At 41.2% G+C, this 15,306-nt stretch overlaps 1 protein-coding gene across 2 annotated transcripts in view; it reads right to left on the bottom strand.

Annotated features, from left to right (window-relative positions):
• Nucleotides 1-15,306, bottom strand: part of vps13b (vacuolar protein sorting 13 homolog B) — a 339,886-nt gene that overhangs the window by 323,618 nt on the left and 962 nt on the right. For both annotated transcript variants that reach the window (XM_079164264.1, XM_079164265.1), the window contains exons 2-3: nucleotides 14,748-14,906; nucleotides 13,046-13,189 (exon numbers count right to left, since the gene is read on the bottom strand). In XM_079164264.1, coding sequence (XP_079020390.1) covers nucleotides 13,046-13,189; nucleotides 14,748-14,894 — 291 coding nt within the window. In that variant the 5' untranslated portion in view covers nucleotides 14,895-14,906. The remainder of the gene's footprint in view (nucleotides 1-13,045; nucleotides 13,190-14,747; nucleotides 14,907-15,306) is intronic.

The following is a 15,306-nucleotide window of genomic DNA, read 5'->3' as shown; positions in this document are numbered from 1 at the left end:
TTAAACACCGATGACCCTGGTTCTCATACCAATGGCTTCCAGCTGGCACAGACGGGGAACGGAGACGTGAAAAGTGGCCCGCCGTTTTCTCACATACAGTCACGGTTTGGGACAGTTCCAGCGATGTCAAAAACGGTACGCGGCCATTGATGACGACCCCCGCTGGAATGTAAGCTGGAGAGAACGAAGCTCATCGCGGGTCGACTCAAATTACCTTTCCTTTAACGTCCCTTGGCTTTCGAACACATCCATCAGCCCGACTAAAAATTAGCTACTAATGGGTTTTTAATGAAACTGTAACAAATGCAGAAAGCCATTACACCATGATTAAAGATTCTCCTCAAACGGAGCTGCAGGACAGCATTTCTCACACTCTCACTACACGAGCAAAAGTTCTTAATACTACCATTGTTGCTCTGTAATTGGCATACAAATACTAACACATACAACTACACTACGATGTACACAAAAGACAAATACTTACATGCAACAGCACACAGTCCCACACACTAAACATAGAGACCCACACTTACAAAAACGCAGCACGGCCGTGCAGCTGGAATCCATGGCATTGGAGGGATTAGAGCCCAGATGAATATCACATCGTGTGACATTCTGAATAATTATCTCAATGGAAACAGGTCATTACAAAAATGTGGTCCCTCTCTCTCCCTCTCCTTTTCCCCTCTCTTTGAGTAATTAAATCCACTACTGAGAAAGAGAATCCCCACATTCCCTGCCTTCTGTGTTCTGCAGTAATGAAATATTACAGTCCTGAAACTGGTGTATTCTTCAGCTTTGTTTCTCTGAGCAGATGAGAAGATCAGTGTGAATCAGTGTCACAGAGGAAGTGCAACTTTTCTGAAAAAGCTCGGCTTACAAAGTAAAAAGCTACTTTCATGATTTTAGAATGTGAAGTGTTTCTATGAAAAATCCAGCAGTGATGCTTCAACGATTACTAAACAATTAATAGTTTACAACTTTTAGAAAATGGCAAAGATGGCACAGTTATGAAAGCAGCTCAAATAAATGTGCTACTCCCCGATGTTAAAATTAAGCTCTTATGATTCGCATTAAAAAAAGGATTTTTCAATTCATTTTTCTTTTGTGAAACCACACGCCACAACTATTCAGGACATACTGCATGTTAACCGTCAGTTAAACAAAATACCCAGACAGTCCATAAACGTATGCATCCCACTCTGGCTTACTTGAAACTCTCGTTATTTTCTTTATAGTCAAATTAATTCTATAACGACCACAACCACAACAGAAAATGAACAGACTCTTGGGATTTCTTTAGAATAATTTCAAAAGGATGCGTACGAGCTTTGTAATACCAGAAGTGCAACGCAGCACATTTCATCCCTGCAAACTGTTAGAATGAAAGCACGGGGTTACTTTACCAAGCAAAGATATAACATGTTCATTAAAGAGGGGGCAGCAGGGACGTGGAAAAGAGTCAAATGCCAAAAGGAGAATGCACAATTACAAAACTATTTGGCTCTGAAGCGGGAGGAATCACGACAGCACTGGTGATGTCATGCTGGAGGTCTCTGCCAACAGCGCCTCCACTGTACCCAAGTCAAACCGGCTATGTTTAATATCTGAATAATAACAACGAAGACAAACAGGGATCACAGTTATGGACTAGACCCTACGGCAGCCGCAACAAGGGACTTCTGACTTCTTAGTAGAGGTCGACCGATAAAATAACGATAGTTTGGAGCAGGAAAAAGCCAATTAATCGACGAATTACTAGTCCAATCGTATTACAGTTTTACAAACTGAATAAACGTTGGACTGAACATCTAAGTCAAAGAAATAATACCTAAATAAATACACCAAATTTAAAGTAATTAAACCTAACCATAAAAAAAATCTAGGTGAGTCTTTGTAAGGTTTCTCAGCGCGATGTCAGCCCGCGTTTATTAAAAATGGCGTATGCAAAAGTAGCCGACAGAAGTAAAATAAGTTATTAATCAGTTGTTCTTCGCACCATATTTTATCATTAGTAAAAGAACACCCTGATGTACGATTTGATGGATTACATAGTTAGAATATGTTCCTTTTATTCACTGTTCCGAGGCTTGTGACTGGCCAGTTACATTGTTAAATTCCATTCTGAAAAACCAATAATGTTGGTGGCTCCCAAAGTGGGCCATTTCATTTCATGAATGGATAGCTACGTGGCTGGATTATTTGGAAGAGAGAACACCCAATTGGTAAGGAAGTTAAACGGTTGAATGGTTTCTATTCCTCCCTGTCTGCCAGTCTTGTAATGTGGCCAAAGACCTGATAGTGCATCAAATGTTCAAGAGATAACTTTTTGTGAAAATGGGTGATATATGACATGACCACTGCTTGTCTGCCTGCTGCAAAATCAGCTCTTCACTTGGACCAAAATGGTTTAGCCAATATTTCCTAACGCTATGGCCAGAAAGAATAATGCTGTGAAGGTTTTGGGAGTTTTTAATGGAGTGGAGAGCTGCTTTCTAATGTAAAACTCTGTCAAGCATTGGAAACTGTTTGGAAATAGATAATTAATAAATAATTGGCAGGTGTTTGGAGGAACCAACTGTCAATCACACACTTGCCGAAGCCAGTCGGGAGACGAGCCGTCAGTGCGTTTTTGCTCTTCTCTCAATGAGGAAATACTCTCCAGTTCTGATGTAACTGACACTATTGCAGCATCTAACCTCTTCAGGAGCTGCCATCAGAATGAAGAGTATCCTCTGTGTCGTCTCACACACTTAAGCCACACCCATAGCTGCCAGTAGCTCCATACAGGGCACTCATTGGTCCGTGCTCAGACGCATTACTTTAAGCCTGATAAAATGGATTTTCGTGCGATATGTGATCCCGCAATTCTCGCGTAACCTTGTGACACCGCAAGAATCCAGCTGCCGTGCAAGCTAAGTATTTAACAGTTGTTTAGATTATTATAACGGGAGTTAATCACATGCACACAGATATTTTCAGCCAAAGCAGACCTCATTATGTGCATGGAGCCTCCATGTACATCCATGCATGACTTGTGGCGACTGCACAGCCATCGGACACTGTCGAGGCTCCGTTCCGCCTCGAGTGATAGTTTTTAAAAATCTTCTATCTGCCTACTAAGAGACAGAAAAAGATATGCACTGTACAAAGTAAAACCACCTGAACAGTGAAGACTCACAAGCTTAGTGCTCTTTGACAAGACCTGTCCTACATCAACCCAGTAACAAATAACCAATCAGTGCCACTACTGTCCTCTACTAAATGTGACCGTTTAAGTGAATTTGAGCTCTACTATGGAACTACATTATGTCGTATTGGTTTAAACATGTAATCTAAGTTATATCAGCAGAAACCAACCTTGTGTTTACGGTACAGTAGCTGTTGCTGCTCCAGTTAAAGCGTGCACGATTCATAATTAATCTAGTAAATCTCAAAGCCAGTGTATTCACGCATGAAAGCGCTTTCTTTGTTACTAAATAGCTGTTTTGCTTGTTATTTCTCAGTAAGCAGGTCAATAGTAAGACATTTGAAAGCAGAGGGAGCGCTGAGGTCACAGTTCTTTCATCCCCGCTAACAATGTTTTGTTTTCCACAATTGCCGTTCAAACAAAAAGATTTGAAGTCCAAGTTAGTCTAATCCCAAGACTTGATTAAGGGCCAAGAGCGAGGCCTTCAGACAGACAGGCTAGTGACTAGTTCTGATGTAGGTTCCGTGATGGAATTTGGAACCCGGCTGAACGGTTTAGATCACTGCTGTCTCCGTTTTCCTTTCATTGGAGCCCATTGAAATTCTGCCCAGTGACCTCTTGATGTTAACATGCCATGTTCCCTGATGACCTGCAGTGCACTTTTAGTATTATTGCACTTGACATGCAGAACTTTTGTCTCACTGCTGAAAAGTAGCACAAAAAAAAAGTGACGGAAACAACGGTTAGAGAACAAAAAGCCAAGACCGAAAAGAGGGAGAGTGTGTGTGGTGGGAGGGGGGGACAACGACACACAGGGAGAGAATGGGAAAGAGGGAGAAATTGTTCCTGATTTAGATCTGAGAGGCTCTGGTCCTTCAGATGTCTCCATCAGCTAACCACAAGCCCAGGCTGAGCATGTGAGGCATGCTGCTTACGCTGGCACAGCTACCCCCTAATGCTAATAACTGCAATGTGTTAGCTACAATAAAACACTCCAGGCAGACCCGACACACAATCACACACACACACACACACACACACACACACACACACACTAAAAAAACTCACACATCTTAGTTGAGTCCACTCAGGGGAGAATTCCCATACACTTTTATCTAACCTGTTAATTTTTAATCCAAACACTAACTAGTCCCCAGTTATATATAATGCGGTTAATCTATTCAAGTAAAACATTGTTAATTTCCCACATGAGCAAATGAGCATCCTAGAGAGATATTTCTATCTTATCTTGGCGAGTTGCTGAAAAGCTAGCAGTCAGGACCTGATGTTACCATAAACCGCCATTCATCTGTCGAAAAGTGAACCATCCCCGTTGCAAGCTTCGCCCGTTTCTTCATACACAATATTAAGTACATTATACAAGACATAAGCACCCCTTGAACGATGTAAGCGCCATCCTCCAGGAACGGCGCTAGCAGTGGCTGAGGCTACTCTGACAACTTAATTGCACATGTGAGGTGCAGCTGGAAGGCATGCACTGCGGAGGGCTAAGTGTTCTTGGAGAGTATCAATGCTCTGAAACCAGCAAGATAGAATAAATCAAATGGAGAGAAATGGGAGAGGACTTTCTGTCAGTGTTGAGAAATACCAAAGCCATATTGCAGGAGGTTTTGAGCACGCAAGCGGAATGCAGCAGGCCTTGTGTTTGCATAGCTTTTCATACACCGGGTTCCAGAGCAACTGAGGTGCTGTCATCATTCATCAGCTTACTTGAGAGATGGAAAACTGTCAACCTTACTTTGGAAAAAACAAATCATTTCAATTTCATCCTCGGAGCCGTAACCAAGTTCTTGACCGGGGATCTCAGGTCTCCTCTTGTCTTCATCAGCGTAATGAAAGAAGACATTTTTTAATTCTTAACTTAAATTTGAATGACAAACGAACAAAACAAGAGGCCTGCCCCTGGCCAATAGCCAGAATGCAGTCCACTTTGAAAATTTGAAAGGTTAAAAATATCATTTCAAACTAATTTTGTTACTAATCTTTAATGTCTGAACACATCGCTGTGAGACAGAACAGCTTGCAGAGTTGTATTTGTTTGGAGCTAGTAGCAGAGGATTAACCCTTTGTTTCTGCTCAGGCTGGTTTGGCTTGTTTTGAGCTGCTCTAAAAGTTTCACATCTTTCCCCAATTAAAATTATGTTAGAAATCCCAGCATGCAAAGCTGAAAGAGCACATTGGAATCTTCTTCTCTTCAGGCAATGTGTCAAATATATGCAAGTCGTAATAAGTGGAAGAAAACCCTGAGGTCAAGCTTTTGTACCACTGCAAACATTTAAGCCACGACTTAAAATCTCAAGCCTTACTTTCAACTTTCCAGATATTAATATCAGTTTTATGAAATGTGAATATGATTATAACCTCATGCTGATTTTTATCATGTTGGTCATTTAAAAAAAGCAATATGGCCAATGTCAAGCCAGGGCCATGCACTCATTCAAGATCTGCATGTTTATTATCTTTTCAACTAACCACATGCCTTCTCCACACAATCCCCTTCTCCTCCCTCCCCCAGCGTGGAGAGTGACACCTTGTGCAATTATTCATATTACATTCTTCTTCTCTTACCCACACATTACAGGCGCCCTGGCCGGCCAACATAAAAGCAAACACCACCGAGTCCGCCACATTGTGAGTCAAGTGGAATCTACCTCATGTACCAACACACAAGGAAGAGTGGGGGAGCTACTTCTGTATCCTCTTTCGGAATCATTAAGTGTTACATCTAAAATGTGTTGTGGACAGAAGACCTATGGATAGAGCTGAATTTAGTATTGGAAAAAAGATTTACACTCAGATAGCCTGCCACTGATTGGTTCTGCATGCAAGATTTTTCCAGTTAAAATGCCCTGCCTTAAATGGCGTCATCATTTCTAAAATAAGAGTGAAATTATTCATAGGTCAGAAGGGGTGAGGGTCTGCTAAATGGAGCACACACTCACCCTGAGACATAAAACACAGACCACCCACAGTTTGTGTAACATGGATTCATACAGGCCTACCTTTCTCAACTTAGAAACTACACACAGAGGCACTCAGTTACCGTGTTACTCCTTTTTGTCACTTTCTGTCTCACCCAAAAGTAAATATCCATCTCTATAAATGTGGTTACATGAAGATAAATATAATGATAAATGACCCAAATCTGGTTGCCTTAGTCTGTGCAGCACCCAAAAAACTAAATGAATTAAACTAACTAACTAACTGAAAGCCTGTTGTGTCACACTCACACACGACAATCTTTAAAGCAACATAAAGTGGTAAACGTGCTCCCTAATTTAATGCAACATCTCCCCGTAGTGTCTGTTTAGATTTAAAAGCATGTGCTGTTCCTAATTGCGACACATTATCTCCCCAGAATGTCTGTCCAAAGAAAGCACTAATAAAGCAAACATTAGCCCTAATTGCGAGGTAATCGTTTCCCAGACTGCAATATCACCGGGAGCACCCGGCAAGTAATGCGCTACATTGAGGGATTGCTGCAGTCCGGATGGCCTGAGAGCAGGGATTAAATAGTGGAGCAGCAGCATCCTGCCCAGTGTATTGATCACCACTTGACTCACTGGGCGCAGGAAGCCATTGGGCTTAATTCCCCCCCCCCCCCCCTCTCCCCTCCCCGACAGCTTTCCTGTGTCTGAGGAGCTGAAGTAACCTCATCCCACCAGGAAAACCAAACCTTCATCAAACCTCAAAGACAAAGTGGACTGAGGGTGACGCTGAGGGTTGTGCAGCGTTGGCTGACTCACGGGCCGATGGTGGCTGAGAGCAGGGCCTTCTGGAAGAACACACTTGCGCAGATGCTTCAGATCAGTCCGGAAAGCTCAACAGAGACCAGTCCATTTATGTTAACAACTTAAATGAGGGGACAGACACATAGAGCATAGTGAATGATTGGTGTCCAGACATATGGACCAGTAAAATGTCAGCGCCATGATAACATCGAAGCCTTCCTTCTATTGAAGAATCCTGTCACCCAGTGGGCTCGTCTGAGGCTAACAATGTACAGAACATGTGACAAAGACAGACGGCATCTCTGAACATAGTCATCAGATCCACTCTCACCTGTAATATCTCCAAATCTGGCCAATATGAGACAGAATGTTGATATTATGCACACCCCATCCGTATATAATACAAAACAAGAGACAATTGTTAGAGGGCAAATCTGTAGATGGGTCATAAAACAAATGTGGGATTTCAGGATAAGTTTACATAAAGGCCTGAAAACTATAAACCGACTGGAGGTTTCGTCTTCATGGCCATCGAAATACTGCCATTTTATGATAAAATACATGCAAATATAGAGAGACCTTCACACAGATCCTTTCAGAACCCCTCCCAAGCACATACGCTCTGATCTTCAATCCACTTCTGTCTCTCTGTAGTTGTCTTTGTCTCTCATCAGAAAACTTGCTTTGGCTTCCAACCTGCCCGAGGAATCCACAGTGTGCCAACATTACTGCATCTTTTTATTATTTACAGTAAGAGATGGGTCTTGTTACCGCTACGGGGGGTTGGATTCAAGGAAAGTGGATTCTCCGAAGCACCGTGTCTGCACCCTCTGCCTCCTCAGTCCTGAAGACAAGGCCCTGCTGAGCTGATGATCAGACGGATTTATGGTGCAATCTCTGTAAGCCATTTGCTCCCTGCGAGCCGGAGAATCAAAGGCAAGATTTCCGGATGGCATTGGGACAGAGATTATCCAGTTTGTGCTATCTGATTGCAAACTTCCACGGGGCGGTTTTCTTTTACTTGTTTAACTTTTTCCTTTGTGTTTGCTGACTTGTGAAAGAAGAGCGGCACAGGCACAAACTGTCAGAGGAGACAGTGAAGTTACACTTGAATGTTGAATTTTTTACTTGATGACACAATGACATGTCCCTGTGTTTTTCATTGTCACTAAAGAACATGTTCACACTCTGTCAACGAGAATGACATATCTCAATTTAACCCAGTAAAAAGTAAAGCCTAACTACAACAGACCACTGGGACAAACATAACACAGATGCTGGGAACAGACCATACATCCCAGGTGTCCTATTCAGTGGGTTGTGAATTCAACCACTAGGTGGCAAATCCACATGTTGAAGCAGTCGCATCCACAGTATAACTCATCGACCAGGTCACAATGATTTAAAACCTGTGTGAAATGGATTGTTTGATATTACAAAGTCATGTATTATATCTATAGATTTCTGTTCAACTTCGGAAACCAAAGTAGTAATCGACAACTTGGAGAAAATCATACATTACCAAATACCTCGATATCGATACTAATGATGGCCAACTAATGATATTGTATTGTTGACCATTGGTGCTTTCACTAAATATTTACACAATCACATTTTTGATGAATAATCAGCAGTAATGGATATACCAGTAGATGATTTAATGACTAATTGTGTAAAGGTAAATAATACCTAATAATAGTGAGAGCAGTCTGGTAAGTTCAGAAAATGACATCACTTTACTGTAATGCAGCCTTTAAAACCCGGGAAAGACAACACCTAGGCCATTTTACCATATTACTATATTACCATATCTAAAATCTAAGATGATATCTAGCCTTGATAATCGATATATTGCTCGGGCCCTAATTCACATGTATTACCCATTATTTAGGAGCAATGAGGTCTGGTGGTGTAAAGCCCTAAAAATAGTTTGGAAGGAATCTAACAGAAGAAAGGGCCTACTTGGACCATATGCCAAACCAACAAGTCTCAGAGGCACCTCCCCAAACCGTCTTGAGGCAATGCATCAATCAGAACCTCCACATCAGTGGCAAATGCACTCAGCAGCCATAAAACTCCCAGATCAAGCAGCGAGCCGAGCCAAAACCAGAAAGGCTCTCCTCGGTAAACCCAAGCCCTTATCTTTGTCTCGTAAAAATAAAGAGTGCCCGAGAGTGTTACGATCCACAGGAACTGCTGTCCAGCACAGTACCTCTCTGTGTTTGCTGATCACACCTCATCTTCAACATCTGGAGCAGTTTACATAGATGTCCGAAAAAATGTGCCCATCATTTTGCAACATTACATCAATGATGGCTGTTAGGTCTTTCATTAAGGCCCGAGTTCAATCTTGCCCATTCCTGTTACAAGTAGCCACAAATACAAGAACAAAACTCCTAAAAACAGCCGCACAGTAAATTCTATCTAAGGCTTCATCAATCTCCTCATTATAGAGGGAAGCTTAGAGACAGGGATGCCTTAAATCAAATGCTCAGTATCGCATCACAAACCAGCTCAAATCCCCCACATGTGAGCTGAAAACATTAAACTGACACACGCCTAATGAAAAAAATGAACAAATATAGAAAAAAGTGTTCCGCATGGGAATAGTTTGGTGTGAAGCTGGTAAAACTGGAGATTGCTGCTAACTCCTTCCATGAGATTTCCACGAGGAGAAGACGACATGGAGACCTTATGGGTTCTATTAATAACTGTAGGTTCCATAGGAGGCTCTGTATATGGAGAGACAGATTTTAAAAGCATTGTTTTATCCTGTGCAGCTCTTGACATTTTCAGATTGCTTTTTAATTTAGAACGGGCTCAGATCAAACAGTTCATTCATATCGAGTAACTTAAGAGGGGCCACCTCCAGTGTGTCTTTGCACAAGAGGAAAGAAGTTAAAGTTGACTACTACAGAACCCTTTCATCCCCATGACCAATCTCCTGTTACATACATTGAGCGCTTAGGCATAGACCAGGGCTTAGTGTAATTTCACGTGGAGATGTCCACACTAATTATTCGACTCTTACAAGAACTACAATGATTTACATTTTTGGACTTAGAAACTGAGACTGAACGGAAAAATACAAGGGCATAAAGTATCTACATGTACAATAAATCTGACAACTAAAGAAAAGTGGAAGTGATTTGATTTGAACGGTGTCTAATCTTCAAACAATGCGGGCAGCGGGAACACGATCACTTCCTGAGCTTTGCTTCAGAGCCCTGTGTCACTTTAGGACATAATAAGACACATATGAAACCTCATGTATTTTGTTTGTAAATGGCCTCCAGTTTGTAAAATTGAACATCAAAAACAAGTTGACAATATTTCTTTCTATTACTCTACTCTGTGCGCTAGAAGTCCTCATTACAGCTCATTTGAAGCAATTACACTGTCAGCAGGAGCAGTAATCTCCAACTGCTGCTAAATGCCCAAATGTCCACATTTGCTGGAAACTATAATTGTGAGCTGCTCTTGGTGCGTTGCAGATGGGCCCTATTGAGCAATCTGAATACCCCTAATATTACCCAGTTCCTCTCGAGGGGAAGCCTGAACATTAAAAAAAGGTCCAAATAATTCCGGTCAAATTACACAGCCCTTAATGAACTTCAAAAGACGCACGGATGTTTTCACAGGCCAGGGCTCAGGCTTTAACAGTAATTAGGAAAACAAACCATATTAATGATATCATTTATCATTTCCACACGTTGGCCGCATGAGGCCCGCCACAAAGTTCCTGTCTCTACTGGACAAAAGAAACACTAGTAATCTACTGAATATAAAACGTACCATTTTCCATACACCGATCAGATTTTTTTAAAATCCTGTGGGCCATCACCCAAATGACTTGAGGGCTTCAGGGAGAACTGTCATGGCCCGGGTTTCTGCATACACCTATGCCAAACTCCCTGCAACCCTGCTGGAATCTGATTAAAACTGGACCAGGGCCTGACATGCACATGAACAGGATATCTAACCTCCAGAGAAATATAATCTCCTTCCTGTGAGACTAATGTGACAAAGGCCCACAGACCTTTTCCCTCAATCAAGGGAGTTCTCTCCTGGCTGATCAAAGTGGAAAAGTGCTACCACAGAGATGACATGGCAAATTTTAGGATGTCAAAAGTGTAATAAAGATTAAATAAAAGTCACCAAACTACACAAATCTAAAGCATAGAAGTATACTGGCAGCATGTTCTTGGCTAAAGAACAGTAGTCAGCCTTCTGCCTCCCACTCATAGGAGAGGAGTGTAGCGGTTCATTTAAATTCCACATGCTAGAAGGACTTCTGCTGTACGTCTGGCTTTGCTCCAAATTATGTCTCACGGGTGTACATACTGCTGAATAATTTGTCCAAACGTCCTTTGCAATTGCCCCGAAATCTTCTTTTGACTGAAAGCCTTTTACAAAACATCTGTAACAAATAGTTGTTTTGAGACTAGATGCATTACACCAGCACCGGTACCAGTACATGACCTAAAGCTGTGTTTCAATTTCCATCAAACTGAAACCTGATCGCATGAGCAGTAGCCACCTGCATCGTATGATATTTACCATTAGTTCTGGGCAGCTCAGGCTCATGTGTTACAAATCTTTTTTGCCGCAGTCTATATAATTAGCTGTAATTGACTTCCCTAGAAATGTGTTTCTTCTGGGACATCTGGCCTTGAAACTCCTAAACTTCCCATAAAGGCCCAGCGCCGAGCTACACTTTCAATTTTGCAAACTGCATGGGTGGCAAAGATAGGACCAGGCTCTTCTGCAAAAAACACATTGAAGAAAAATGACTTTCATATACACTTAAAAAGATTAACATAAGTATAATTCATCTAAATACAATGATATAAACATTTCTTACCGATAATTTACAGAGACAACATCTCACTCTTAAAAGGTGCCCTGGGGGACTTTCTTTTTATATTCTGTGTCAATCACCAACACACATTGTGTGTATTCTTGAGGTCATTTTCCACTGATGAAGTCTGAAAACAGCATCGTTCACATTCCTGTTTCCTAGCTTGCAGACTCTGCTGCAGTTGTTGGCGCATTGTTGCATGAGACACTGTGGTCTAAAAAAAAGCTACAGGGTACCTTTAATCAGCCTCAGTTTCTTTATAAATGCAAGTGTAAATCTTGACAATGAGGAGCACTGTTCACTGCTTGCAGACTAAATCTCTCTCTCAACTCAGAGTTCCCTGAAAAGGTAAACTGGTCAGTGACCAATGAAGACAGACGTGGTGAGTGAGAGTACCGTGTCTTCCTGAGGGGAAATCATACTGGCGATGGAGAACCAACCATTCTTAAATAACAATGTGGAGAAAACACCAGCTAATATACTGGAATCCATCAGTTTAACAAATAAAGGCAGGTGCATCTCTTGATAAATTGAAAGTGCATTTACAATTAGTTAATTCTGGTAGTATGGATGACAAACACACTTTCATCTGCTCCTCATTGCAGACTAACATTACAGCGCTCGCTAATGTACTCTTTTTCCCCAGAAGCTTTTGAAAATAAAGATTATCCAAATCACTGTTTTAAAAAGGGCACAAATTCATAACTTGCCTCAACATGGTAAATGGACTGCACTTGTATAGTTCTTTTCTAGTCTTTCCGACCACTCAAAGCGCTTTAACACTACTTGTCATCATTCACACATTCACACACCGTAAGCACAGCTACGGGAGCAATTTTGGCGTTAAGTGTCTTGCTCAAGGACACACCAACATGCAACTAGCGGAGCCGGGGATCGAACTGCCGATCCTCTGATTGAAGGAAAACCAAACCAACTTGAAGCAAGTGGAACAGAAAACTCCTGAAGGCCAGAGGGATTATTGTAGATCATTTGCGAAACAACTACAGATAAAAATAGTAATAGTAATAGTCATGATTATAGTGTGCCTTCGTCACAAAAAGCCCACCACAAGGTTTTTGTGTATTTAAAACAAAGGCCATTACAAAGCTTTGGAATGGAATGCGAAAGCTTAACAGTGGCATGAGGAGGAATCTCACTGAAAAGACAAGAAGGTCTGGCCCAGCCCTGTTTCGGCCCTGTAGTGGAATCAAGGATAACGTGTCATACCAGTGGAGAACTAACCTGGGCTCCATCCCTCAGCTTGAGGATGCACTCCATCGTGTTGATGGTAATGACCACCGGCTCCGAGCCCAGCTTGGTCCAGGGTACGTGGATACGCAGCTCATGGATGTGACCGCTCATGAATGTAAAGGGCAGCTTCAACTCCTGTATATGAGCAAATAAATAAAGATGAAAACAACAGACAGCTATGAGACTAGAGTATAGAATAAACTGTACTATAGTGTTACATCTGCGATGCAGACAGCATTGTAAGGACATGTTGGGATATAACCACAGAGGCTTCAAGGACATTTGGAACCTTTATCTATCCATCCATTTTCTAAACCGCTCTTTGAAACTAATATTTGACAAAGAGAGGGTAGTAAAAACAACAGCTACAGATTACATATTGGTCACGCTTTTAACAAAATCAGTCAGATTTTGTCATAGGCGGACAAATTTCTGCTCTGCATCTTGAACTACTCTGTGTGAGAACAAGCACCATGAAACCAGACTGGCCACACACAAGCTTTACATGCCTCCTCTTAAAGTTTAAGCCCAAAAAACTAATAACCAAACATATTTCTGACAAAAAGCTGTCACAGATTTACAGTATGTCTGCTTGATAGGCCCAACAACGTTTCACTAAAAAATGACTCTTTATATTAAGCGCATGATCCCTAAATATACATTTCAAAAGAGGTACTGTTCAACTGAAATGCAATAGAACAAAGGAAAAGGGGGGGGGATAATTGCCAAGGTTTTGACATAGCATTGCACATCAAAATCCTAACAAGATTCCCACTGTCAGTTGGCTTAAAGCTGCTTCCAATAAGAACTTTCATCACAATCTCTGCTGGGTTAGGTAGTGTTTTGCTCTGCTCTTCAGAAGCAGTCAGAACCCGCTCAAGAGAAGAGAGAGGTGGATTGATCTAATCCAGACATTACATGTGTAACAATGAACACTGTGTCAAAATAACACTGCAGAGCTACATATCTGGGTAAATCTATCAAACTCCTCCATAATAACTAAATGACAGTAGAGATACTGTGTTCCTGCTTGTTTTTTATGCAAGTCAAGGCAATAGACTGTAACTATGTGTATACACTGTAGCTAAGACTTGTTGGTGGCTTACATGCTTACTTTCACACATTCATTCTTTTACAATGTTTTACTCTATTTCATGTTCTCAGTGAAACAGCTTAGATTCTGAACTTAATGTAAAGACATTAGCACTGTCATGTTTATACACTTAGGTACTTTGTTTGTGCAGAGACCAAAATGCTTAAATTACTAATTTTATAATGCTAAGAGATCCTAGCCATTAATGGCTTAACTGTATGATAATAATAATAATATTAATAATAAAAACAAAAGTGCAACAACCTATAAAAATCCCAAAACAAACAACGTAAACCCTTTGGTGTAAATATTTAAAAAGAAAAATGTAAAAATATGATTTTTAATAAGCAGGAAGGAGATATTTAGTATTAGAAATCTGATATAACTTCAATGCACTAGTTATTATATGAGCAATATGTACCACTAATTAAGCATGAACACAAAAACACTCAAGTTAACAATAGTAGCGCTAAGCACTAGCTCAGAACTGCATAGGTATTCCTACAATCACAATAGCCTATTATGTGCCATTACATGAGAAAATACAATGTGTGTCGAGTCTTTACGCTTAAGAGAGCAGAGAACACATCCATACAGTACCTGCTCCAACACATCCAGCTTCAGGTCCAGCTTGCTGAGCACCACGTCTCCTCCCCAGAGAGACAGCTGCAGGTCGGATGGCTTCAGATTCTTAATGTACTTGTTGACATAGCTCATCAGGAGCGGTGTGACATAGGACTCCAACATCTTGTCCCCGTCCTGAACATGCACCAAACATCAAACAGACATCGTTATGTCATCCAACGCTGTGTTTATTTGTTCATTACAGTATTTACGTATTAAATCTCCTTTCACCATTATAGCCCAATGTTCTCTTTAAAATGTAACACGACTGCTTCTGGAGCCTAGACCAGAGAACGGACAATTTTACCAGCAGATATTTGTATAGCTCATAGCACGAGAGCACATGTGAGGTTACTAACATTTGTTATGACTGCATTCCATTCAAGTGTGCCAGCTCCTAGACAGCAGCACTGTGCATGTTGGCTCACTGGCAAGGCTTAAATGGAATGGAGCCATCATTCATGATATTAAACTACACCAGTGCTTTTCCAGGTATGACAAGTCAAAATATCCATTTCAAAAAAAGTCCTATTAA

Source organism: Pholis gunnellus (assembly GCF_910591455.1).
Source record: "Pholis gunnellus genome assembly, chromosome: 8".
Classification (NCBI taxonomy): domain Eukaryota; kingdom Metazoa; phylum Chordata; class Actinopteri; order Perciformes; family Pholidae; genus Pholis; species Pholis gunnellus.
The sequence above is the reverse complement of the archived record's forward strand: the minus strand, read 5'-3'. Positions and strand labels throughout refer to the sequence as shown.